The sequence below is a fragment of the Bombina bombina genome, chromosome 2 (assembly GCF_027579735.1).
Source record: "Bombina bombina isolate aBomBom1 chromosome 2, aBomBom1.pri, whole genome shotgun sequence".
Classification (NCBI taxonomy): Eukaryota; Metazoa; Chordata; class Amphibia; order Anura; family Bombinatoridae; genus Bombina; species Bombina bombina.
The window spans coordinates 685,223,323-685,250,470 of NC_069500.1; the positions used below are offsets into that span (position 1 = coordinate 685,223,323).

At 37.9% G+C, this 27,148-nt stretch overlaps 1 protein-coding gene across 2 annotated transcripts in view; it reads left to right on the plus strand.

Moving 5' to 3' along the window:
• Positions 1-27,148, plus strand: part of LOC128647948 (prostaglandin reductase 1) — a 149,412-nt gene that overhangs the window by 45,151 nt on the left and 77,113 nt on the right. For both annotated transcript variants that reach the window (XM_053700627.1, XM_053700626.1), the window contains exons 3-5: positions 5,593-5,638; positions 23,138-23,197; positions 24,751-24,918. In XM_053700627.1, the coding sequence (XP_053556602.1) occupies positions 5,593-5,638; positions 23,138-23,197; positions 24,751-24,918 (274 nt within the window). The remainder of the gene's footprint in view (positions 1-5,592; positions 5,639-23,137; positions 23,198-24,750; positions 24,919-27,148) is intronic.

Here is a 27,148-nt window from a genome sequence, read left to right on the forward strand (position 1 = left end):
GAGAAATATAGGGCACAGAAAGGGGTTTAGCACTCCACTTCTAGGAAAGAGTAAATATAAGTTAAAATATAACCTTTAATATTAAGGAATAAAATGTACAGAAAACTCTGTTACATAAACCAACCATCACATTAAAATAATACTATCGGTTACACCCCCCTGTTTCCTGGCAGATAACAGCAGACGTCGGCTTCAAGTGCCAGGGGTGTATAAACAGTAACTAACCAACGTGTTTCGGCCTGTTAACGGCCTTTCTCAGTGTTACAAAATAACTAAAGTGTAGACAAACCGAACATATCTCAGACATTTCTTATAAACTTAGGCATCACCCCCTTCCACCATCTTAGAAGTGTATTAGCTAAGATAGGGGCACTGGTACTGGTTTGCTACCTTCATTGGGTCCACATGCTATGACTCAATGTTGATATTCCCATGCTGCTTTGTTACTTAATGCATCATACAGTACAGAACTCCTGATACACAAAGTTTAATATGATCATACAATATTGATAGTCACGCTGAGTAACTCAATATGCTACTGATAGATCAATCTCATTATGTGATACGTCTTATCCTACCGATGCCTTCACCTTAATTCAAAGTCCACTTCTTTATGTATATAATATCTCCTGTGTAATATTGGCAAGGACACTCTTAGCAGGGATCTTTTCAAAGAGATGTTTAATACCTAATGTGCAAGTACACACACTATTTGTTACTAGTTAGCCAAGGGTTATAGCTGGATAGAAACAGTCATTATCTAAAACCAACGGTCACTCACCATTACAATAACACTAGTTATAAATATACATTTGAGAATGAGAGTAATCTTAACTATTTCATAACCAGTGTATCCTTATCAAAATATAAAGTGTACAGCTGTCAACATCGTTGCAAATTATCATGTGATATGAGTTCTAATGTGCTTACTCCAGCTAATTATAGGCCTAGATTTGGAGTTTTGTCGGTAACGACCCGAAAAACTAACGCCGGCTTTTTTCTGGCCGCACCATAAAAATAACTCTGGTATCGAGAGTCCACATAAAGGCTGCGTTAGGCTCCAAAAAAGGAGCGTAGAGCATTTTTAACGCAGCTTCAACTCTCGATACCAGAGTTGCTTACGGACGCGGCCAGCCTCAAAAACGTGCTCGTGCACGATTCCCCCATAGGAAACAATGGGGCTGTTTGAGCTGAAAACAAACCAAACACCTGCAAAAAAGCCGCGTTCAGCTCCTAACGCAGCCCCATTGTTTGCTATGCGGTAACCCTTCCTACGTCTGCACTTAACACTCTAACATGTACCCCGAGTCTAAACACCCCTAACCTTACACTTATTAACCCCTATTCTGCTGCCCCCGCTATCGCTGACCCCTACATATTATTATTAACCCCTAATCTGCCGATCCGTAAACCGCCGCTACTTACATTATCCCTATGTACCCCTAATCTGCTGCCCTAACATCGTCGACCCCTATATTATATTTATTAACCCCTAATCTGCCCCCCACAACGTCGCCTCCACCTGCCTACACTTATTAACCCCTAATCTGCCGACAGGACCTGAGCGCTACTATAATAAAGTTATTAACCCCTAATCCGCCTCACTAACCCTATCATAAATAGTATTAACCCCTAATCTGCCCTCCCTAACATCGCCGACACCTAACTTCAATTATTAACCCCTAATCTGCCGACCGAATCTCGCCGCTATTCTAATAAATGTATTAACCCCTAAAGCTAAGTCTAACCCTAATACTAACACCCCCCTAAGTTAAATATAATTTAAATCTAACGAAATTAATTAACTCTTATTAAATAAATTATTCCTATTTAAAGCTAAATACTTACCTGTAAAATAAATCCTAATATAGCTACAATATAAATTGTAATGATATTATAGCTATTTTAGGATTTATATTTATTTTACAGGTAACTTTGTATTTATTTTAACCAGGTACAATAGCTATTAAATAGTTAAGAACTATTTAATAGCTAAAATAGTTAAAATAATTACAAATTTACCTGTAAAAGAAATCCTAACCTAAGTTACAAATAAACCTAACACTAGACTATCAATAAATTTATTAAATAAACTACCTACAATTAACCTAACACTACACTATCAATAAATAAATTAAATACAATTGCTACAAATAAATACAATTAAATAAACTAGCTAAAGTACAAAAAATAAAAAAGAACTAAGTTACAAAAAATAAAAAAATATTTACAAACATAAGAAAAATATTACAACAATTTTAAACTAATTACACCTACTCTAAGACCCCTAATAAAATAACAAAGCCCCCCAAAATAAAAAAAATGCCCTACCCTATTCTAAATTACTAAAGTTCAAAGCTCTTTTACCTTACCAGCCCTGAACAGGGCCCTTTGCGGGGCATGCCCCAAGAAATACAGCTCTTTTGCCTGTAAAAAAAAACATACAATACCCCCCCCAACATTACAACCCACCACCCACATACCCCTAATCTAACCCAAACCCCCCTTAAATAAACCTAACACTAAGCCCCTGAAGATCATCCTACCTTGTCTTCACCATACCAGGTTCACCGATCGGTCCAGAAGAGCTCCTCCGATGTCCTGATCCAAACCCAAGCGGGGGGCTGAAGAGGTCCATGATCCGGCTGAAGTCTTCATCCAAGCGGGCCAGAAGAGGTCTTCCATCCGATTGAAGTCTTCATCCAAGCGGCATCCATCCGGAGCGAAGCGGCAGCATCCTGAAGACCTCCACCGCGGAACATCCATCCTGGCCGACGACTGAACGACGAATGACGGTTCCTTTAAATGACGTCATCCAAGATGGTGTCCCTCAAATTCCGATTGGCTGATAGGATTCTATCAGCCAATCGGATTGAACTTGATTCTGATTGGCTGATTAAATCAGCCAATCAGAATATTCCTACCTTAATTCCGATTGGCTGATAGAATCCTATCAGCCAATCGGAATTCGAGGGATGCCATCTTGGATGACGTCATTTAAAGGAACCGTCATTCGTCGGCCAGGATGGATGTTCCGCGGTGGAGGTCTTCAGGATGCTGCCGCTTCGCTCCGGATGGATGCCGCTTGGATGAAGACTTCAATCGGATGGAAGACCTCTTCTGGCCCGCTTGGATGAAGACTTCAGCCGGATCATGGACCTCTTCAGCCCCCCGCTTGGGCTTGGATCAGGACATCGGAGGAGCTCTTCTGGACCGATCGGTGAACCTGGTATGGTGAAGACAAGGTAGGATGATCTTCAGGGGCTTAGTGTTAGGTTTATTTAAGGGGGGTTTGGGTTAGATTAGGGGTATGTGGGTGGTGGGTTGTAATGTTGGGGGGGGGGGTATTGTATGTTTTTTTTTACAGGCAAAAGAGCTGTATTTCTTTCTTGTTCAGGGCTGGTAAGGTAAAAGAGCTTTGAACTTTAGTAATTTAGAATAGGATAGGGCATTTTTTTATTTTGGGGGGCTTTGTTATTTTATTAGGGGGCTTAGAGTAGGTGTAATTAGTTTAAAATTGTTGTAATATTTTTCTTATGTTTGTAAATATTTTTTTATTTTTTGTAACTTAGTTCTTTTTTATTTTTTGTACTTTAGCTAGTTTATTTAATTGTATTTATTTGTAGCAATTGTATTTAATTAATTTATTGATAGTGTAGTGTTAGGTTAATTGTAGGTAATTGTAGGTAGTTTATTTAATTAATTTATTGATAGTCTAGTGTTAGGTTTATTTGTAACTTAGGTTAGGATTTCTTTTACAGGTAAATTTGTAATTATTTTAACTATTTTAGCTATTAAATAGTTCTTAACTATTTAATAGCTATTGTACCTGGTTAAAATAAATACAAAGTTACCTGTAAAATAAATATAAATCCTAAAATAGCTATAATATAATTATAATTTATATTGTAGCTATATTAGGATTTATTTTACAGGTAAGTATTTAGCTTTAAATAGGAATAATTTATTTAATAAGAGTTAATTAATTTCGTTAGATTTAAATTATATTTAATTTAGGGGGGTGTTAGTATTAGGGTTAGACTTAGCTTTAGGGGTTAATACATTTATTAGAATAGCGGCGAGATTCGGTCGGCAGATTAGGGGTTAATAATTGAAGTTAGGTGTCGGCGATGTTAGGGAGGGCAGATTAGGGGTTAATACTATTTATGATAGGGTTAGTGAGGCGGATTAGGGGTTAATAACTTTATTATAGTAGCGCTCAGGTCCGGTCGGCAGATTAGGGGTTAATAAGTGTAGGCAGGTGGAGGCGACGTTGTGGGGGGCAGATTAGGGGTTAATAAATATAATATAGGGGTCGGCGGTGTTAGGGGCAGCAGATTAGGGGTACATAAGGATAACGGTCGGCAGATTAGGGGTTTATAAGTGTAGGCAGGTGGAGGCGACGTTGAGGGGGGCAGATTAGGGGTTAATAAATATAATACAGGGGTCGGCGGTGTTAGGGGCAGCAGATTAGGGGTACATAAGTATAACGTAGGTGGCGGTCGGCAGATTAGGGGTTAAAACATTTTTTTAGAGTGTCGGCGATGTGGGGGGACCTCGGTTTAGGGGTACATAGGTAGTTTATGGGTGTTAGTGTACTTTAGAGTACAGTAGTTAAGAGCTTTATAAACCGGCGTTAGCCCAGAAAGCTCTTAACTACTGACTTTTTTCCTGCGGCTGGAGTTTCGTTGTTAGATGTCTAACGCTCACTTCAGACACGACTCTAAATACCGGAGTTATAAAAATCCCATTGAAAAGATAGGATACGCAATTTACGTAAGGGGATCTGCGGTATGGAAAAGTCGCGGCTGGAAAGTGAGCGTTAGACCCTATTTTGAGTGACTCCAAATACCGGCGGTAGCCTAAAACCAGCGTTAGGAGCCTCTAACGCTGGTTTTCACGGCTACCGCCAAACTCTAAATCTAGGCCATAGTTTCTCATCTTACAGAAATGTCCAATAATTGTTGAATTTGTTTATGCCATGAAGCATAACGCTATCCAATCTAAAGATCCATTTTGTTTCCTGTTTGAGCAACAGACTCTCCATATTACCCCCCCCCCCCCCCCGGTGCCAGGTGTTAATTTTTCTAAACCCCAACATCTACTGTAAGTGCTTGTGTGTGTCTCCTTTATGGTGTTGCAAGAAATGTCTCGCCACACTAGTGATTGTCTTATGCTTCTCTAAATCAGAATTGGCGTTTCTGATATTACTCAGATGCTAAGTCATTCTTTTGTTTAGTTATTTTTTATACACCCCTGGCACCTGAAGCCGACATCTGCTGTTATCGGCCAGTAAACAGGGGTGTGTGTATCCAATAGTGTAATTTTATATATATATACACTCACTATACTATATGAGTGTTGCCTCTATTTTCTTCACATACAATTTTGTATAAATTATCGAAATTGCAAATTGTATTTCTTTTAAGTTTTATTCAGTTTCTTACCTTATAATTTTGTCATATGGTAATGTGTAAGAGGACAAAATCAAATAAACAATTCTTGTTTTCAGTTTTTCTTGGGAAATAAATGGCAAATTGTGTAACTACACATCCCTGAGACACTTGTTAATACTGTTTTTTTTTCTTGCAGAGGTGTTGCTGGAGGCCGAATACTTCAGTGTTGATCCTTACATGAGGTATTTACTGACCGCATCATGCCATAAAATTATTTTACACTTACTATAACAACCAGATTACAAGTTTTGCGTTCGGGTTTTAATGCTGAAAAAATTGTCATTTCAGAGTTAAAACAGCACGGCAGCCATTACAAGTCTTGTCGGTATAGCTGTACTGCAAGCCTATTAGCTGGCTGTAATGCAACGTCAGTCCAGCACACGTAAAAATTACGTTTTTTCATGGGACTTGCATAGCGCAGCCATTACGAGTTTTGCGGTGAGGCTAAAAAGCTTGTGGTACAGCCTATACCGACAAGATCCATTTCACCCTCTGAGAGCAGTAGTTTTGAGTTTTACGCAACAAAACTGTTACATAAAACTCAAAACTAAAGTGTCACAAAGCGCACAAAACACATATAAACTACCTATTAACCCCTAAACTGAGGCCCTCCCGCATAGCAAACACTAAAAATAAACTTATTACCCCTAATCTGCCACTCCCGACATTGCCGCCACTAATAAAATTTATTAACCCCTATTCCGCTGCTCCTCGACATCGTCACCACTAATAAAGTTATTAACTCCTAAACCTCTGCCCTCCTGCATCACAAACACTATGTAAATATTATTAACCCCTATTCTGCCGTCCGCCCACATGGCCCCCACTATACTAAAGTTATTAAGCCCTACCCCACCACTACTATAATAAACCTATTAACCCCTAAACCGCAAGCCCGCCACAACGAAATATACTAAATTAAACTATTAACCGCTAAACCAAAAGCCCCCACATTGCAATAAGCTAATTTAAACTAGTAAACCCTTACCCTAACACCCCCTAACTTTAACATAATTAAAATAGAGCTAAATTAAAGTTACAGTTATTAACTTAATAATACCTATTTAAAGCTAAATACATACTTTCTTGTGAAACAAAATCTTAGCTAGCTACAATATAACAAATAGTTATATTGTAGCTAGCTGAAGTTGTATTTTTATTTCACAGGTAAGTTTGTATTTATTTTAACTAGGTAGACTAGTTAGTAAATACTTATTAACTATTTACTAAACTATCTAGTTAAAATAAATACAAACTTACCTGTGAAATTAAACTAGGGGCCTTACACTAAAACCTATCATTACAAAAAATAAACAAAAAAAACTATCATTACAAAAAATAACAAACGAAATTATCTAAAACAATAAAAAGTATTCATATTCTAGGGGCGGAGCCTATAGCTGTCCTGGCAGGATGTGTTTTTAGAGAGCTCTTAGATGGAGATAGAATTTAAAAGACTTTTTACTACATCTTATTAACTATTCTGTTTGATTACAAGTTGCCTAGACTGAGAACACTCAGGAGAAGTCTGAGGGTTCATCGCACAAGACCGGACCTGACTATGCTCTTCAGCTTAACGGCACAGAATCAGGCCACGAGGCTTACACTGAGTGCTTGAGTCTTAGTGCTGTTGGGGCTGCCCGCATCTTCAACCCCCCCCCCCCCAGAGTTTCTGGCTCTGGGTTAATAAACCAGATTCTTAACACTGGTTCAATACCTGCCTAATTTGTCAATGGAAGAACTCCAGTGCGCAATTGAGCAGATCCTGCTGGACTTTGAGCAGAAGTTCTACGATATGCTAGATGAGGCTTTTCAACCCCCACATGCCCCTGACTGTGGTGGGGAGGGGAGCGTTTGCTACATACCTCCAATGATTGATTCAGAAGTCTACCCTGCCTTGATCACAGATCAGAGGCCCACTAACCTGGTGACGCATCCTGTTTTCCCTGAGCTGCAGGATAGTGCAGCTAAGCGGCGCCCGGCTTTACCGGCAGTTGTTAAGCCAGGGCGTATGGTCGTTACCCAGCAGCTGAGCTGATGAGGCAGAAGGTATTAATGCAGCAATGGGCAAGGAAGGGGAGGTATGTGATTTGGGAGAAGCAGCCACGGGTGAAACCCGCTCACCGTGCAGTACACAATGCGAAAGAAATAGTAGCTATGGCTGCAATTCTCCACTCCACTTGTGCACCAAAATCCCTCTTTGTATAGAATAACATCGAATGGCAGAGCCCTAGCTCCTGACAAGCTTGAAGGAAGCTTGTGCCAGCTTTTTGATCCGGGGGGACCTATCTTAAAAACCTGACCTGAAGCTTGCAGTCGGTCATTATAATCTACGGAACTTTAATATGTAAAGACCTCTGCTGGATGGGACTCAGTTAGCATCGCTATATTACCGGAGGACTTTTTGGGCAGCTGATAGTGTACAGAGTCTGCTTTATTGAGTTCATTATGTGCCCCGTAGTGCTAAAAGTTTATATGGCTTTATATGATATCTATGTGGCAGCATCCCTAATGTACTCTACTTCAGCCTCCAGTTACTATGTGTTTGTTGCTTAGATAGGAGTTCATAGCCTTAATAACTTAGCGATATGTTTGTACGATTAGTTAATTTACCCCTCTAACACTAAGGGCCTATTTAACCCACACAATGCTTTAACCTAATCTCCTTAATCATATCTAGTTATTTTTTTTTATTTTTTTTTTAGCCCTGGTAGACTTTAGTACATTACCAGCTTAAATCCTGATTAGGAATATCTATCAGGGCGATTAATGTCATTCTACTCAAAAAGCTTACACAGGGATATACCCAAAGATGGTTTAGGAGCTGGGGTTGTTGTTAATTCACTATGTCACCATAATACCATATTGACACACTCTAGTTGTAATAGGTCTGACCTCTTGCCTGTATTATGCACACCAGTAAAGACACTTGTTTAGCTTAGGACTCCTGGACTTTGAAATAGGGAGATAGGCACGAGCTGGAGTAAGTTTAAGATTAGACCAGGTGAAATTATATAATTTCTATACAATAGGTATATCCCAAATATACTGTTTTATATATGCTTTTCGGATTAAATCTATTTATATTCCAGTTCTGTTTATGGAGTATATAATTAGTTATAATATGTTAATTCCTTGTAGCAGAAATACCTGTTAATGTACTGCTTTGTTGTTAAAGTATGAAGTGACATGGGTAAAGTGTTTATCAAACTTCGTATAAATATAAAACGTAGAGCTTTAAGAACAATCTACAATTTCTACAAACTATGGGGTCACTATCACTGATCTAGACTACTGCATGAAGATACAACTTGGACATTTCTGTCTCTATTATTAATGCAATTTGATGTATCAGATTCACAATGATAGTGTTGTTATCTTCTTTGTTTGAATGACCTGTGATATGTTTGACTTGAATGAATAAAGCTCTTTTATATAAAAAAAAATTAAAATATTCATATTCTTATACCCTTTAAAATAATAAGGCTTAATCTAGAATAAACTACCAAGGGCCCTTAAAAGGGCCTTTTGTGGGCCCTTAAAAGGGACTTTTGTGGGCCCTTAAAAGGGACTTTTGTAGGGCATTGCCCTAAAGTTAACAAGTTAGCTCTTTTGCTACAAAACAAAACAAATCAATCACCCCCTAACAGTATACAACCCCCACCCCCCAAACCCACAAAATAAAAATAAAGTGAAATCTAATCTACCCATTGCCCTGAAAAGGGCATTTGTATAGGCATTGCCCTTAAAAGGGCCTTTAGCTCTTTTTCCTGCCCTTAAAAGGGCATTTAGCTCTTTTATGAAATGCCCAAGCCCTAATTTAAAAATAAAAACCCACCCCAAAACGAAGAAAATACATTACACAAAATAACAAACACATTATCAAAAATAATAAAAAGTATTCCTATTCTAATACCCATTTTTAAAAAAACTCCCACTTAAAAATAAAAAACCTTATCTAGAATAAACTACCAATAGTCTTTAAAAAGGGCCTTTTGTAGGGCATTGCCCTAAGTTAAACAACTATTTTACCTGAAAAAAAAAATACAAAGACCCACTAACATTACAAACCCCACCCCCCAAAACTCACAAAAAAAAAAAACTATCTATAAAACCTAACCCATCTCCATGAAAAGCGCATTTGTATGGGCATTTAGCCCAAACCCTAAACTAAAAATAAAACCCATCCAAAAAAGTTTAAAAAATCTTAACACTACCCCCCGAAGATCCACTTACAGTTGCTGTCCCGCTTGAAGGATCTTCATCCTGGTGGGGCCATCTTCATACTGGTGGCATCTTCATCCCTTTTATACTGGGGTTACCATTGCATTCCTATTGGCTGAAAAATTTGAATCAGCCAATAGAAATTAGGGCTGCTAAAATCCTATTGGCTGTTCAAATAAACCAATAGGATGAGAGCTACCGAAATTCTATTGGTTATGCTTTGCCTGATATAGATTTGTGTATTAGATATATCCTATTTTTGCATACGTATGCTTAGGAATGAGGATCGATTCCAATGCTCTCTTTTACCATTTGTTTTATAGTTTTTAGTATTCACTTTAGGTGGTTTAGTTAAGCTATGACATGTGATCCACTGAAATGTGGTCTGGGATAATAAAGATATACATATTTTTCTAGTACTTCTTGTGTGCCTATTAATTCCCTTGCTATTTTAGGATATTAACATATGTCCTGAATATATCCTTCCTTTTGTCTTTTTAAGAAACTTTATAATAGTGTTGGCGATGTCAGGGAGTGGCAGATTAGGGTTTAATAACTTTTATTAGTGTTGGCGATGTCGGGGACGGCGGATTAGGGGTATTTAGACTAGGGGTTTATGTTAGGGTGTTAGGTTTAAGAGTAACATTCTTTTCCCCATAGACATCCAATAGGGTTGCGTTGCGGCGATTACCATTCTGCACTTCAGGTGTTAGTTTTTTTTCTAACACTCTCTCCCCATAGATGTCTATGGGGTAAGTATGCACAAGCACATCAAATCAGCCCTCTGCTTTTGTGCGGTATGGAGATAACTGCACCATAACGCATAGCAGAAGGAGGCTTTTCAGTAACTTGTAATGGCAGCGATATGGAGAGTGAAATAACGCAACTTTTTAGCTTTATTTTCACACCCTGTTTAGGGCAAATCTCAATCTAGGTGAATGTTCTGTATGTAAAGAATATTGGAATATGAAATATTAATAAATCATGTTGAGTTTAGCATACTTGAATAAATACGATCGGGTTAGCGTCGCCGCCTTTCAAATCTGTTCAACAGAAGCCTCATTTTTAAAGGCCCAAGTGGAAGCCACAGCTCTAGTAGAATGAGCTGTAATCCTTTCGGGAGGCTGCTGTCCAGCAGTCTCATAGGCTAAGCGGATTATGCTTCTTAGCCAAAAAGAAAGAGAGGTTGCCGAAGCCTTTTGACCTCTCCTCTGACCAGAGTAGACCACAAACAAAGCAGATGTTTGACGAAAATCTTTAGTATCTTGTAAGTAAAACTTTAAAGCATGAACCACGTCCAGATTGTGTAATAGACGTTCCTTCTTTGAAGAAGGATTAGGACACAAGGATGGAACAATAATCTCTTGATTGATATTCTTGTTAGATACCACCTTAGGTAAAAACCCAGGTTTGGTACGCAGGACTACCTTATCCGAATGGAAAATCAGATAAGGAGAATCACATTGTAAGGCAGATAACTCAGAGACTCTGCGAGCCGAGGAAATAGCTACCAAAAAAAGAACTTTCCAAGATAAAAGTTTGATATCTATGGAATGAAGAGGTTCAAATGGAACTCCTTGAAGAACCTTAAGAACCAAATTTAAGCTCCATGGCGGAGCAACAGGTTTAAACACAGGCTTGATTCTAACTAAAGCCTGACAAAATGCCTGAACGTCTGGAACATCTGCCAGACGCTTGTGCAAAAGAATAGACAGCGCAGAAATCTGTCCCTTTAAGGAACTAGCTGACAATCCTTTTTCCAAACCTTCTTGGAGAAAGGATAATATCCTGGGAATCCTGACTTTACTCCATGAGTAACCCTTGGATTCACACCAATAAAGATATTTACACCATATCTTATGATAAATTTTCCTGGTGACAGGCTTTCGTGCCTGTATTAAGGTATCAATGACTGACTCGGAGAAGCCACGCTTTGATAAAATCAAGCGTTCAATCTCCATGCAGTCAGTCTCAGAGAAATTAGATTTGGATGGTGGAAAGGACCCTGAAGTAGAAGGTCCTGTCTCAGAGGCAGAGTCCATGGTGGAAAGGATGACATGTCCACTATATCTGCATACCAGGTCCTGCGTGGCCACGCAGGTGCTATTAAAATCACTGATGCTCTCTCCTGCTTGATTTTGGCAATCAGTCGAGGGAGCAGAGGAAACGGTGGAAACACATAAGCCAGGTTGAAAGACCAGGGCTCTGCTAGAGCATCTATCAGCGTAGTCTTGGGATCCCTGGACCTGGATCCGTAACAAGGAAGCTTGGCGTTCTGTCGAGACGCCATGAGATCCAGTTCTGGTTTGCCCCAACGATGAATCAATTGTGCAAACACCTCCGTATGGAGTTCCCACTCCCCCGGATGAAAAGTCTGTCGGCTTAGAAAATCCGCCTCCCAGTTCTCTACACCTGGGATATGGATATCTGATAGGTGGCAAGAGTGAATCTCTGCCCAGTGAATTATTTTTGACACTTCTAGCATCGCTAGGGAACTTCTTGTTCCCCCTTGATGGTTGATGTAAGCCACAGTCGTGATGTTGTCCGACTGAAATCTGATGTACCTCAGAGTTGCTAACTGAGGCCAAGCCTAAAGAGTATTGAATATCGCTCTCAGTTCCAGAATATTTATTGGAAGGAGTGTCTCCTCCTGAGTCCACGATCCCTGAGCCTTCAGGGAGTTCCAGACTGCACCCCAACCTAGAAGGCTGGCATCTGTTGTTACAATTGTCCAATCTGGCCTGCGAAAGGTCATACCTTTGGACAGATGGACCCGAGATAGCCACCAAAGAAGAGAATCCCTGGTCTCTTGATCCAGATTTAGTAGAGGGGACAAATCTGTGTAATCCCCGTTCTACTGACTGAGCATGCATAGTTGCAGCGGTCTGAGATGTAAGCGTGCAAACGGCACTATGTCCATTGCCGCTACCATTAAGCCGATTACTTCCATACACTGAGCCATCGAAGGGCGCGGAATGGAATGAAGAACACGGCAGGAATTTAGAAGCTTTGATAACCTGGACTCCGTCAGGTAAATTTTCATTTCTACAGAATCTATCAGAGTCCCTAAGAAGGAAACTCTTGTGAGTGGGGATAAAGAACTCTCTTCCTCGTTCACTTTCCACCCATGCGACCTCAGAAATGCCAGTACTATGTCTGTATGAGACTTGGCAATTTGGAAGTTTGACGCCTGTATCAGGATGTCATCTAAATAAGGGGCCACTGATATGCCCCGCGGCCTTAGGACCACCCGAAGCGACCCTAGAACCTTTGTGAAGATTCTTGGGGCTGTAGCTAATCCAAAAGGAAGAGCTACGAACTGGTAATGCCTGTCCAGAAAGGCAAACCTGAGAAACCGATGATGATATTTATGTATCGGAATATGAAGATAAGCATCCTTTAGATCCACTGTAGTCATATAGTGACCCTCCTGGATCATAGGTAGGATGGTACGAATAGTTTCCATCTTGAATGATGGAACTCTGAGGAATTTGTTTAAGATCTTTAGATCCAAAATTGGTCTGAAGGTTACCTCTTTTTTGGGAACCACAAACAGATTTGAGTAAAAACCCTGTCCCTGTTCCTTTGGAACTTGATGGATCACTCCCATAACTAGGAGGTCTTGTACACAGTGTAAGAATGCCTCTCTCTTTATCTGGTTTGCAGATAATTGTGAAAGGTGAAAACTCCCTTTTGGGGGGGAAGCTTTGAAGTCCAGAAGATATCCCTGGGATATCATTTCCATCGCCCAGGGATCCTGAATATCTCTTGCCCACACCTGGGCGAAGAGTGAGAGTCTGCCCCCTACTAGATCCGTTACCGGATAGGGAGCTGTTCCTTCATGCTGTCTTAGAGGCAGCAGCAGGCTTTTTGGCCTGCTTACCTTTGTTCCAAGTCTGGTTTGGCCTCCCGACTGTCTTGGACTGAGCAAAAGTTCCCTCTTGTTTTGCATTAGAGGACGTTGATGCTGCACTTGCCTTGAAGTTTCGAAAGGCACGAAAATTTGACTGTTTGGCACTTGATTTGGACCTGTCCTGAGGAAGGGCATGACCTATTCATCCAGTGATATCAGCAATAATCTCCTTCAAACCAGGCCCAAATAGGGTCTGCCCCTTGAAGGGAATGTTAAGCAGCTTAGATTTTGAAGTCACATCAGCTGACCATGATTTAAGCCATAGCGCCCTACGCGCCTGTATAGCAAAACCAGAATTCTTAGCCGTTAGTTTAGTCAAATGAACAATGGCATCAGAAACAAAAGAATTGGCTAGCTTAAGTGCTCTAAGTTTGCCAAGTATGTCATCCAATGGAGTCGCTACCTGTAAAGCCTCTTCCAGAGACTCAAACCAGAACGCCGCAGCAGCAGTGACAGGAGCAATGCATGCAAGGGGCTGTAGGATAAAACCTTGTTGAATAAACATTTTCTTAAGGTAACCTTCTAATTTTTTATCCATTGGATCTGAAAAAGCGCCACTTTCCTCGACAGGAATAGTAGTACGCTTTGCTATAGTAGAAACTGCTCCCTCCACCTTAGGGACTGTCTGCCATAAGTCCTGTGTGGTGGCGTCTATAGGAAACATTTTTCTAAAAATAGGAGGTGGAGAGAACGGCACACCTGGCCTATCCCATTCCTTAGTAATAATTTCTGTAAACCTTTTAGGCATTGGAAAAACATCAGTACACACCGGCACTGCAAAGTATTTATCCAGTCTACACAATTTCTCTGGCACTGCAATTGTGTCACAGTCATTCAGAGCAGCTAAAACCTCCCTGAGCAATACGCAGAGGTGTTCAAGCTTACATTTAAATGTAGAAATATCAGAATCAGGTATCTTTCCTGAGTCAGAAATATCACCCACAGACTGAAGCTCTCCTTCCTCAGCTTCTGCATATTGTGAGGCAGTATCAGACATGGTTCTTAAAGCATCAGTATACTCTGCATTTCATCTAACCCCAGAGCTATCTCGCTTACCTCTAAGTTCAGGTAATCTGGCTAATACCGCTGACAGTGTATTATCCATGACTGCCGCCATGTCTTGTAAAGTAATAGCTATGGGCGCCCTAGATGTACTTGGCGCCATTTGAGCGTGAGTCCCTTGAGCGGGAGTCAAAGGATCTAACACGTCGGGAGAGTTAGTCGGCATAACTTCCCCCTCGTCAGATTCCTCTGGTGATAAATTTTTTAAAGACAGAATATGATCTTTATTGCTTAAAGTGAAATCAGTACATTTGGGGGTTCCACCATGGCTTTTAAACATAATGAACAAGGAGTTTCCTCTATGTCAGACATGTTTGAACAGACTAGCAATGAGACTAGCAAGCTTGGAAAACACTTTAGATCAAGTTAACAAGCAAATATAAAAAAACGGTACTGTGCCTTTATGAGAAACAAATTTTGACAACATTTGAAAAACAGTGAAAAAAGGCAGTAAATCAAATGAAATTTTTACAGTGTATATAATAAGCTAACAGAGCATTGCACCCACTTGCAAATGGATGATTAACCCCTTAGTTCAAAAAACGGATCAAAAAAACGACATAGACGTTTTTTAACAGTCACAATCAACTGCCACAGCTCTGCTGTGGCCCTTCCTTCCCCAATAAACGACTTTAGGCCCTTTTGATATGTCCTGTAGCATTCAGGGGACTTCTGAGGAAAACTGGATGTCTCAGTCTATAATTTTAACTGCGCAAAAAAAGTGCTAAAATAGGCCCCTCCCACTCATACTACAACAGTGGAAAGCCTCAGGAAACTGTTACTAGTCAAAAATAAAGTCAGCCATGTGGAAAAAACTAGGCCCCAATAAGTTTTATCACCAAAGCATATATAAAAACGATTAAACATGCCAGCAAACGTTTTATATTGCATTTATATAAGGGTATTACCCCTGAGAGTAAGCATGATACCAGTCGTTATTAAATCACTGTATTCAGGATTAACTTACATTAATCCGGTATCAGCAGCATTTTCTAGCATTTCCAATTCTAGAAAAAATTGTAACTGCACAAACCTCATAGCAGAGTAAACTGTACGCCATTCTCCCACTGAAGTTACCTCACTCCTCAAACATATGTGAGAACAGCAATGGATCTTAGTTACAACCTGCTAAGATCATAGAAAACTCAGGCAGATTCTTCTTCTATTTCTGCCTGAGATAAAATAGTACAACTCCGGTACCATTTAAAAATAACAAACTTTTGATTGAAGAAAATAAACTAACTATTTTTCACCACTCTCTCTTACTACCTCCATGCATGTTGAGAGTTGCAAGAGAATGACTGGGTATGGCAGTTAGGGGAGGAGCTATATAACAGCTCTGCTGTGGGTGTCCTCTTGCAACTTCCTGTTGGGAATGAGAATATCCCCCACAAGTAATGAATGATCCGTGGACTGGATACACCTTACAAGAGAAAGCCTCAGTTTAGCAAAATAGCGCTCCACTCATAATCTAGCCCTATGTTGGCAAAGAAAAACATTAACAAGACAATATGAGAATCCTTTGAAAAGCTGTTAGAAAATGCTTGTCTCACTGATTTCAATATTGGCATAAAATAGTCCCCATACCAGGTATATGGATCGAATTGTCAACATAGAAGTTGGGCAAAAGTATGCATCTATATAGCACTTCACTCTCCTTTGATTATTTGAAAACATCGGAATCGAAGAATATAGTGAGGTGATGTATTTAAAATTTAACCTTTATTGGTTTATATTAAAATAGCAAAATGAACACAACAAAACATTTAAAAGATACAGTAAAATTTAGACCAGTGAAAAATACACTCCGCTGCCCCACTAGGAATGATAGGGGGAGAGATGTACTCGTCCTGAGATGGATTGAAATAAAGTTACCTTATGATATTAATACTAATTCCACAATTCTATATCATTGGTTGTTTATCTTGGATACAATAAACCATCCATATGAATCTCACGAGATCCAACAAAAGGTGGTATATCAGTGAAAAATTGTACAGGAGGTATAGCTATATCTGCTCCTTGTATGGGATACTCAAATACCCGTCTATGATGTAGGTATAAATGTACTTATGAGTAATAGACACAGAGTCTTATTGTCAATTTGGTAAATTGATCTAAAATAATTTATTATCTCTCATCTGTGTATACACAGCAATAATTATAGTCCTGTGTTTCTGGTCATCGGCTCATTTCTTTATTGCTAGATATTTCTCTAGGCAATTGGAGTGGTAATAAAGATAATGTGAGTTCCACACAGGTGAACTATTGTCTCACACTCTGTATATATAGAGAGCAATGATGTTAGGTCCTATGTTTCATGTCACAGGCTCATATGTTTATTACTAATTACCTATCCAGGCAATTGGAGTGAAAAACAAAATAGCGTTTAAATAATATAATATCGGTATAGATAAGTTAGCCAATGCTTTAAACTAAGATAGGAAGGTAGCGGAGGATTTTACTTATTATAATATAGTCTCAAATAGAAAGATTACGTGGTCTAATTAAACTGCTAAATTAAAAACTAGGGGAGGGTGTTGAACGCTTTTCAACACTCAACAGTTTTTAATTTAGCAGTTTAATTAGACCACGTAATCTTTCTGTTTGAGACTATATTATAATAAGTAAAATCCTCCGCTACCTTCCTATCTTAGTTTAAAGCATTGGCTAACTTATCTATACCGATATTAGATTATTTAAACGCTATTTTGTTAAACTAGAGAAATAGGAATGATAGAATACAAGTAACCACACCAGAGATATACTACAATCATCAATTGTTTCACCTTAATAGCAGTATGCTGGTGATTTATAGCAACGTTTTAGTTCCATTGTAACATTGACTGAATTTACATACATAGTTGTTGAAAATGTATTGCTACACAGAACCATCCATACTTAGGATATTATTCCAATGCCTACAATTGGCAGACTATAGAAAAGGACATGCTTTAGCGATTGCCTCTGATAACCTACGATAGTGTTTTGTAATTTTTTCCACTAGTAGCAAACCTCAATTGTAGCATCCTATGGGAGTAACTACAAGTAGGTTTATTAAAACAATATTACAGCAAATCCAAGCTGGCTATTTTGTAGAATACCACATACTTTAAGTGGTACTCTACTACATAGTTGTTGAAAATTTATTGCTACATAGAACCTTCTATACTGCAGATATTATTCCAATGTCTACAATTGGCAGACTATAGAAAAGGGCATGCTTTAGCAATTGCTTCTGACAACCGATTATAATGTTTTTTAATTTCTTCCACCAGTAGCAAATCGTGATTGTAGCGTTTTATGAGAGTAACTACAAGCAGGTTTATTAAAACAACAGTACAGCCAATCAAAGCTGGTTATTTTGTAGAATACCACACACTCGAAGTAGTACTCTCTCGCAACTATTAACTGTTAACACATATGAATGCACAATAGGAGCTATTAATGTGGGAGTATATTATACACTCTGTCCTGAGTCCCAATCCATTCAGATACTAGTGTATCTAATAAACACACTAGTTGATTACCTTATGCGAGTACAACTGAGCTAATTCAGTATCTAGTTAAATAAACAGATTATCTGCTCTATCCTGGGGAATAAAGCACCTTGGGCAGTGTTTGAAAATTTATATTCAGTAGACCTTTGATAAGGACTAGCCACCTCCATCAAGTACCCAACCTCATGGGATTATATCTATCCGCAGTACCCACTTACTGCAATCATCTATGAGAGCTACTGTAACAGTATATATCTAATCAGTACTGCAGCAGATTAAAACAAATTGGCATAATATAATACGCTGCACCAACAGCATCCTCTCATAATTGTGAATAGATAATGCATCAGGATTAACAAGAGGAGCTGTAACAGCAGTAGCTGATTCAAAACCTTATCATTAGATTAACTGAATAGAAAACTATAAACCAACGTATACTTTCACAATAATTGTTATTTTCCACTTACTGATGTGGCAGCCCTGGTATGCAGACTAATAAAAGTTGTTTAATTTTACCAAATTATTTTATTCAGTTCAACATTACTCTAAGATAATATGAGCCACTGACCAAGATGTGGTGGTCAATTTAGAAGTGGGACCTTACACTCAATATCACACTAACCCTCTAGAAGCAGTGTACAACTCATATCAGATCCGATATTATTAATTATTATTTTTTTCACTCCAATTGCCTGGATAGGTAATTAGTAATAAACATATGAGCCTGTGACATGAAACATAGGACCTAACATCATTGCTCTCTATATATACAGAGTGTTAAACAATAGTTCACCTGTGTGGAACTCACATTATCTTTATTACCACTCCAATTGCCTAGAGAAATATCTAGCAATAAAGAAATGAGCCCATGACCTGAAACACAGGACTATAATTATTGCTGTGTATACACAGATGAGAGATAATAAATTATTTTAGATCAATTTACCAAATTGACAATAAGACTCTGTGTCTATTACTCATAAGTACATTTATACCTACATCATAGACGGGTATTTGAGTATCCCATACAAGGAGCAGATATAGCTATACCTCCTGTACAATTTTTCCCTGCTATACCACCTTTTGTTGGATCTCGTGAGATTCATATGGATGGTTTATTGTATCCAAGATAAACAACCAAAATAAAGGTAACTTTATTTCAATCCATCTCAGGACGAGTACATCTCTCCCCCTATCATTCCTAGTGGGGCAGCGGAGTGTATTTTTCACTGGTCTAAATTTTACTGTATCTTTTAAATGTTTTTTTGTGTTCATTTTGCTATTTTAATATAAACCAATAAAGGTTAAATTTTAAATACATCACCTCACTATATTCTTCGATTCTGATGTTTTCAAATAATCAAAGGAGAGTGAAGTGCTATATAGATGCATACTTTTGCCCAACTTCTATGTTGACAATTCTTTCCTAGTTAATCTATGCATAAGCACTCAAGCTTAGGATAATCCACTTTTCCTTATATTTAAGCAACTCCCTAATTCACTGTAGTGCTGTTGCACGTTCTTTTTCCTTCAGGTATATGGATCAATCATGCCACAAATACCTTTAAAAACCTTGTCCTAAATGGCTTATCATTGAGTTTTTAAATGGGTTGGAATGAGTTTGAATTTGGGAACCCTACAAAAGCTAGGTGGTGCTTTTTATGTGAGAATTTCTATAGACTGGACAATAGTCATTATATTTTTTTGTGGCTAACTTTCATAATTGCAATGTACTTCATAATATTTCAACACATATTTAGCATTAAGGTAATATTTAATTACTCTTTACCATGCTTTTGTTTTTCTTTCTGTGTCTCTTCAAAGCCAATCTCTTGTTATACCCGCTTACAAGTGCTGGTTGATGAAGCTTGGACTTTTAATACTGGGGATTCCATCATGGAGCTTCACTCCCTGTGACAGAAGACGTGTACATTTTCATTTCAGTGACATTGTTGGCTTTTTGACAGCTGATTTGTGTTCTTTGGGTTAGCACGAATGATACAGAGCAGAAGATATGTTTTTTTGCAGTTTTTATACACAGTTTACCAATTACAAAACATATCTAAAAAGTAGAAATATCGAAGAGCAAAACAGCTGATTAAAAAATGTGAAGTACCCACTCTTTATTATGCTTGCTAACTGAAAGCACATGATATTGCTGTCAAAAAGTCAGTAATGGCACTGGATCTGTCACAAGGTGCAAAAACACCTAAGTTCCTAGGGGTCGATCCGATAAAAATCATCGCCCGCAAAAGTCGGCGACGCCAATATTTGCGCAGGTTTGGTATCCTTTATACGGCATAACCTAGAAGTTACGCGCATATATTTTTGCCGTCGCCTGTAGTTTTTTGGGCCATAGGCAGGTATACCAAACCCGCGCAATTTGGTATCCAATATACAGCGTAAGGACTTACGTGGCGAAAATGGAGAAATCTTACTCCATTTTCACCTCGCCACAAAAAGCAGCTGTAAGAAGCCTTACGCTGACTATTGGAGCCCCGTAACTCCCTAAACTGGCTGCTAAAATAAACCTAACACCTAACGCATGCGCAATGTCTATCTCCCTGTCAACCGTGATCTTCTAAAATAAACCTAACACCTAACGCATGCGCAATGTCTATCTCCCTGTCAACCGCGATCTGCTAAAATAAACCTAACACCTAACGCATGCGCAATGTCTATCTCCCTGTCAACCGCGATCCCCCGCCGCAATCCCTATTAAAGTATTTAACCCCTAAACCGCCGCCATCTACATAAACTAACCCCCTACTGTGAGCCCCTAAAACCGCCACCATCTAACTGATCTATCCCCTAATGTGAACCCCTAAAACCGCCACCATCTAACTGATCTATCCCCTAATGTGAACCCCTTACACCGCCGCCATCTATATTAAAATTATTAACCCCTAATTTAATCTACCTACCCCGCCGCCAGCTATATTATCTATATTAACCCTAAGTATATTATAGTTAATATAGTTATTACATTATATATGTTAACTATATTAACCCTAATTATATTAGGGTTAATATAGTTAATATTGTTACTATAGTATTTATATAAACTATATTAACTCTATCTAACCCTAACACCCCTAACTAAATTCTTATTAAATAAATCTAATTCATATTATAAACTAAAATATTCCTATTTAAATCTAAATACTTACCTATAAAATAAACCCTAAGATAGCTACAATGTAATTAATAATTGCATTATAGCTATGTTAGGGTTTATATTTATTTTACAGGTAAATTGTTAATTATTTTAACTAGGTATAATAGCTATTAAATAGTTATTAACTATTTAATAGCTACCTAGTTAAAATAATTACCCAATTACCTGTAAAATAAATCCTAACCTAAGTTACAAATACACCTACACTATTAATAAATTAAAGAAACTACAAATATCTATCTAAAAATACAATTAAATAAACTAAACTAAATTACAAAAAAAACCAAACACTAAATTACAAAAAATAAAAAAAAGATTACAAGATTTTTAAGCTAATTACACCTATTCTAAGCCCCCTAATAAAATAATAAAGCCCCCCAAAATAAAAAAAATCCCTACCCTATTCTAAATTAAAACAAGTTCAAAGCTCTTTTACCTTACCAGCCCTTAAAAGGGCCTTTTGTGGGGGCATGCCCCAAAGAAAACTGCTCTTTTGCCTGCAAAAAAAAACACAATACCACCCCCCAACATTACAACCCACCACCCACATACCCCTAATCTAACCCAAACCCCCCTTAAATAAACCTAACACTACCCCCCCTGAAGATCTCCCTACCTTGTATTCACCCCGCTGGGCAGAACTCCTCATCCGATCCGGGCAATGTGTTCCAGCAAGCGGCAGTGAAGTCTTCTTCCATCCGGGCGATGTCTTGAAGCAAGCGGCAGAGAGTCTTCTTCCATCGGCGACGTCTTCAAGCAAATCGGCATCTTCAATCTTCTTACTTCGCTCCTCCGCCGCGGAGCATCCTTCAGGCACGACGACTTCCCGACGAATGAGGTTCCTTTAAATGACGTCATCCAAGATGGCGTCCGTCGAATTCCGATTGGCTGATAGGATTCTATCAGCCAATCGGAATTAAGGTAGAAAAATCTGATTGGCTGATTGAATCAGCCAATCAGATTCAAGTTCAATCTGATTGGCTGAACCACTTTAGGGGGTAGGTAAGGTAGATGGCGGCGGTGTTAGGGGCTCACTTTAGAGGGTTATAGATTTAATATAGCTGGCGGCGGTTTAGGGGTTAATAACTTTATTAGGTAGCGGCGGGCTCCGGGAGCGGCGGTTTAGGGGTTAATACATATTTTATTGTTAGGATAGTGAGGGGGGATAGCGGATAGAGGGTTAGACGTGTCGGGCTATGTTAGGGAGGCGTGTTAGACGTGTCGGGCTATGTTAGGGAGGCATGTTAGACAGTGCGGGTGATTTAGACTTTAGTCAGGTTTTGTAGGCGCCGGTAGTTTCTAACGTGCCGCAAGTCACTGGCGACGCCAGAAATTTGTACTTGCGCAGATTTCTGGACATCGCTGGTTTGTCAGACTTACGTCACGTTAGCATCTGACGGCGACATATATGGGATAGCTCGAGTTGCGAGCTGAAACTGCGGGCGACGCGGGTTCCCTCGCTTGCGCCGCAAACTACGATCTATATCGGATCGCGCCCCAAGATGGTAGAGCCGAATATGAAGGTGTGGAGCTTGATCAACTTTTAAATGTTAAGATAAGAGAACAGCTTTGAAGAGAGCTTTATGCACAGGATGAAAACAAAACCACTGTGAAAAGTAGCCATTCTATAGTTCTTGTGACCAACAGTTTTATGGTCCTTTAATATTCTATCTGTTAAACAATAAAACAAATTCCAAGCAATAATTAGAGAAAATTCCTAAAAATAATATTTTTGTAACTTTTAATATTGCTGCTATTTCTTTTTACTTTTAAGTTTAAAATAAATTGTCATCTATTTTCACAGACCTTACAGTAAGAGATACATGAAAGAAGGGGATATCATGATTGGAAGTCAAGTTGCCAGGTAAATGAAATTGTGTTTTGTTTTGTGTTTTTTTTGCAATTTTGTTTTTGTTTTGTTTTTGTCTGAAAGTGACATCCAAGCAAAATTAACATATAAATGATATTGCTGGACAATTTCTTTAAAATTAAAAGTTTGTTGGTGGGGCAGTTGAGACTATCTGACAAAGTTATTATTAATATTAAATACAGTACACGCAGGACAGTGGCGAGTGCAACGACACTGAGGAAGGAAGGACTTTTTTTTATTTATATTAAAGAGTATTTTAAGCTTAAAAAATAATCCTCTTTAAAATCATTAGGTAAATGAAAGTCATAATTGAACTTCAATGGCTCATATAGGGCATACTAGATGAAATCATACATTTATAGGTCTAATTATTTCCTGACAGTTCATAAAACAAGAGGAAATAATTTTTTGATAAAACTGCACAATTATCTCTAAGATGCAGCTCCCTGTACTATGGAATAGGTAATAATTGGGTCATTAATTTTTTTTAACAAACATGCAGTAATAAATACAGATATAAACAATTGGTCAAACATTAAAATATCCATACTTAATGTAATAATATCATTATTCTAAAACACCCTCAAACTGGTATCATCATGTAATGTAGTAGGAATAACTAACAAACAAAAAAGGGTTTATACAACTATCCCTATATACATCATACATAACTACAAATTCTTAGGCAATTGTAGATATTGATCCTATGTGGTTAAGATTTCTACATATATTTCTATTTTATTTGATTTTAAGTAATGTCATTCTTTCAGTTTACGGAGCTCAAAGACATTGGTACATTACATAGATAAATTAGGGACTACGCTAGATTTTCCAATTTTTCACTATTAAAAATCAGATACTGTCATGATTTGAAAGAGTTTCAAATGTGGTTTATATTTAAAAGGTGGCAATTTGTTCAATAACCACATACATGGGCCTAAAGCACATTGAATGTTAGTGCTCGCTCTATTTCAACAATTATCGACCAACAATTTTGGTTTTGAGAGTACCACGACCACATATCCACCGGACCATTATTGATGTGACCATTCCACCAGCACTTTGACCTTTGTAGAAAAAAAGTTTATGTATTTATTTATTTTTGTGTGTAAAATATCCTCTAAGTAAGATTTTGTAATAAATTTATAATATTGTCTTGGAACTTGAAGACTTCATGATATTCAAAAATGAATTGAGCTAATTGTGGTTAAAAGGACCCAGTCAGTTTATCCCAGAGGATGTAGGGTTAGGGTCTTATATATTATTGATAATGTGTGACTGAGAGGAGGAGGGTGGGTGTAAAAGGCTTCAGGCAAATTCCTCGATTTAAAGGAGTAATATTCAAAATGCATTTCATGTTTGCTACTATACGCAGCTTTCACCACAATGGCTTTCTATAAACAAGAATATACAACTCTAGATGAGTAGACAACCACATATCATTGTCTATTTTTGTTATCATAATTCCTACTAAATAATATAACATATATTATACAATATCTTTTGTAAATGTTTATTAAGTAATTATTTATATGTTTTCTTTACAGAGTACTGGAAAGTAAAAACTTGTCCTTTCCAGTTGGAAGTTATGCTGTTTCTAATGCTGGTTGGACAACTCATTCCATTTCTAATGGTAAAAATATAACCCCACTGCTTGCCAACTGGCCTGACAACATCCCCAAATCGTTGGCGCTGGGGACAATAGGAATGCCTGGGTGAGTATTGTCACATACTCTTACAACTAACATCTGTGGATTGGTTGTAAATGTCCCTGCAGCCAACCCAAAGATGACACAAGTAATATTTGAGAGCACACATTTAGAGTTCAGTTGAAATTAGTGTTGAAGGCGTTGGTAAGAATTTGGATAAATAGAAGGTACATTCAACCTATAGATTATGAGGGGAGCTGTTTCTGCGCCCCTGCTTGTGCATTTACTGCGCTAGAAGTAAGCTTTTTGTGCATATTACAAGTTGAAAGTAAAAGATTTTCACTGAAATGCTAACCAAAAAGCCGAATTTAGAATATTGCATTCACGTTAATCTATTCCCCCATAGAATTGAATGAAGCAAGAAAAGTGTAAAAAAAAAACCCACCATACTTGCGGCCAAACCCGATCTCATTTTCTCAAATGCGCTTACATGACATGATTATATGAATATTTCACATTCCAATGTTCTTCACATGCAAGAATATGTTCTATTTATTCAAAAAACATATATATATATATATATATATATAATATATGATGTGTTTTTTTGTACAATAGATATCTCTACCTATGAATAGATAATTATATATAGGTATATGTATATATATATATATATATATACACATACATAAAAACACAAAAATACATATGTCTGCAAATACATAAATACACATAGAAATACATATGTACATATATATATATATATATATATATATATATATATATATATATATATATACATAAATATTTAGACATGTGTTTGTATGGATCTCTATGTTAAAGCCCTTTGAATGACATTATTTTTCCTCTAACACCTGAGATCTCATATCTTTGAGCCTTTATAACTTTTTTATTGAATTATTTAAAAAAATAATTTTTATTAGATAGTATTATTATGACTGTACTTTTAAATGTAATTTTGATGTTTTTTTGACACTTTTTTGACTGACATCACTGTTAACCAGAGCGCTGAGGTCGTGGTAATCATTAAATTGCAATTGCGCTCACACATTTGCATTTACTTCCAACTTTTTAGATGCGTGCAAACAGCCACTATAAAGCCGATATCGCTTGTGCAAAACAGTTAGCACGGTACTTGTAATCTGGCCCTATATTAGTAATTCTGTCCCTCTGTAATAATGCTTGGAAGAATTCCCCATGAAACCAGTTTCATTTCTTTACTGATTCAAATAGATCATATGGTTTTAAACAATTTTCCATTTTGCTTCTATCATCAAATTTGCTTCATTCTCTTGGTATCCTGTGCTGAAGAAGCAGCAATGCACTACTAGGAGCTAGCTGAACACATCAGTTCAGCCAATGACAAGAGGCATATATGTGAACTGATCATTCAGCAGCTAGCCCCAGTAGTGCATTGCTGCCCTTGAAGTCTACCTAAGTTTGCTTTTCATTAAATAATATCAAGAAAATTAGGCATATTAGTTAGTAGGCTTAAACTAGAAAGTTGTTTTAAAATTGTATGCACTTACTGAATCCTGAAAGTTTTGACTTTATAGTCCATTTAGCTTCTAATGAGAATTGGAAATAACAATATTTTTAGAGGCCGATTTATTAAGGGCCAAATGCCCCTGTTTCCGTGCGAGCCTTCAGGAAAACAGGAGTTAAGAAGCAGCGGTCTTAAGATCGCTGCTCCTTAACTCGTACACCTCCTCTGAGGCTAGCGGACGATGGGACGCAAATCTGCAGGGGTGGCTTTGTACAAGCAGTGCACAAGCTACAGAGGATCATATTGGTCCGACTGTTAATAAATCGACCCCGTAGAGTTCAATTACTGGAACAGGGGTAAGAATAATCAATGAAAGTATATTGGATTTTTTTTGCCTTAGATTACAAGTGGATAGCAATCATTATCACGAGTAGTTCAAATGTGATAGCGAGGGTGCAATATTTTTACTGCTAAAACCTGTATTGTAATTTCACTTGCACAAGCAAAAGTAAAATACTGCTCTCTATAGTTTTAATGACAACGCTGGAAATTTTAACCAAAGTTTAAAGCTCTGGTAAATGTATTGTGCTTTCTCATACAGGACTTCATAATCCAGAAAACTTGCCTCTTGTTTTCACACTATTGAAACATCCATTGCAACTAAGGAGGCGCTGAATTTTTGCAAAGCTTCTCACTGTCCAGAACGGGGTTGCAGCTCATTAGTTTTAATTGTAGAAATCTTGCCATTTTAGAAAATTTGTTTTACTGTTAGAAAAATTTAAAAGCCCA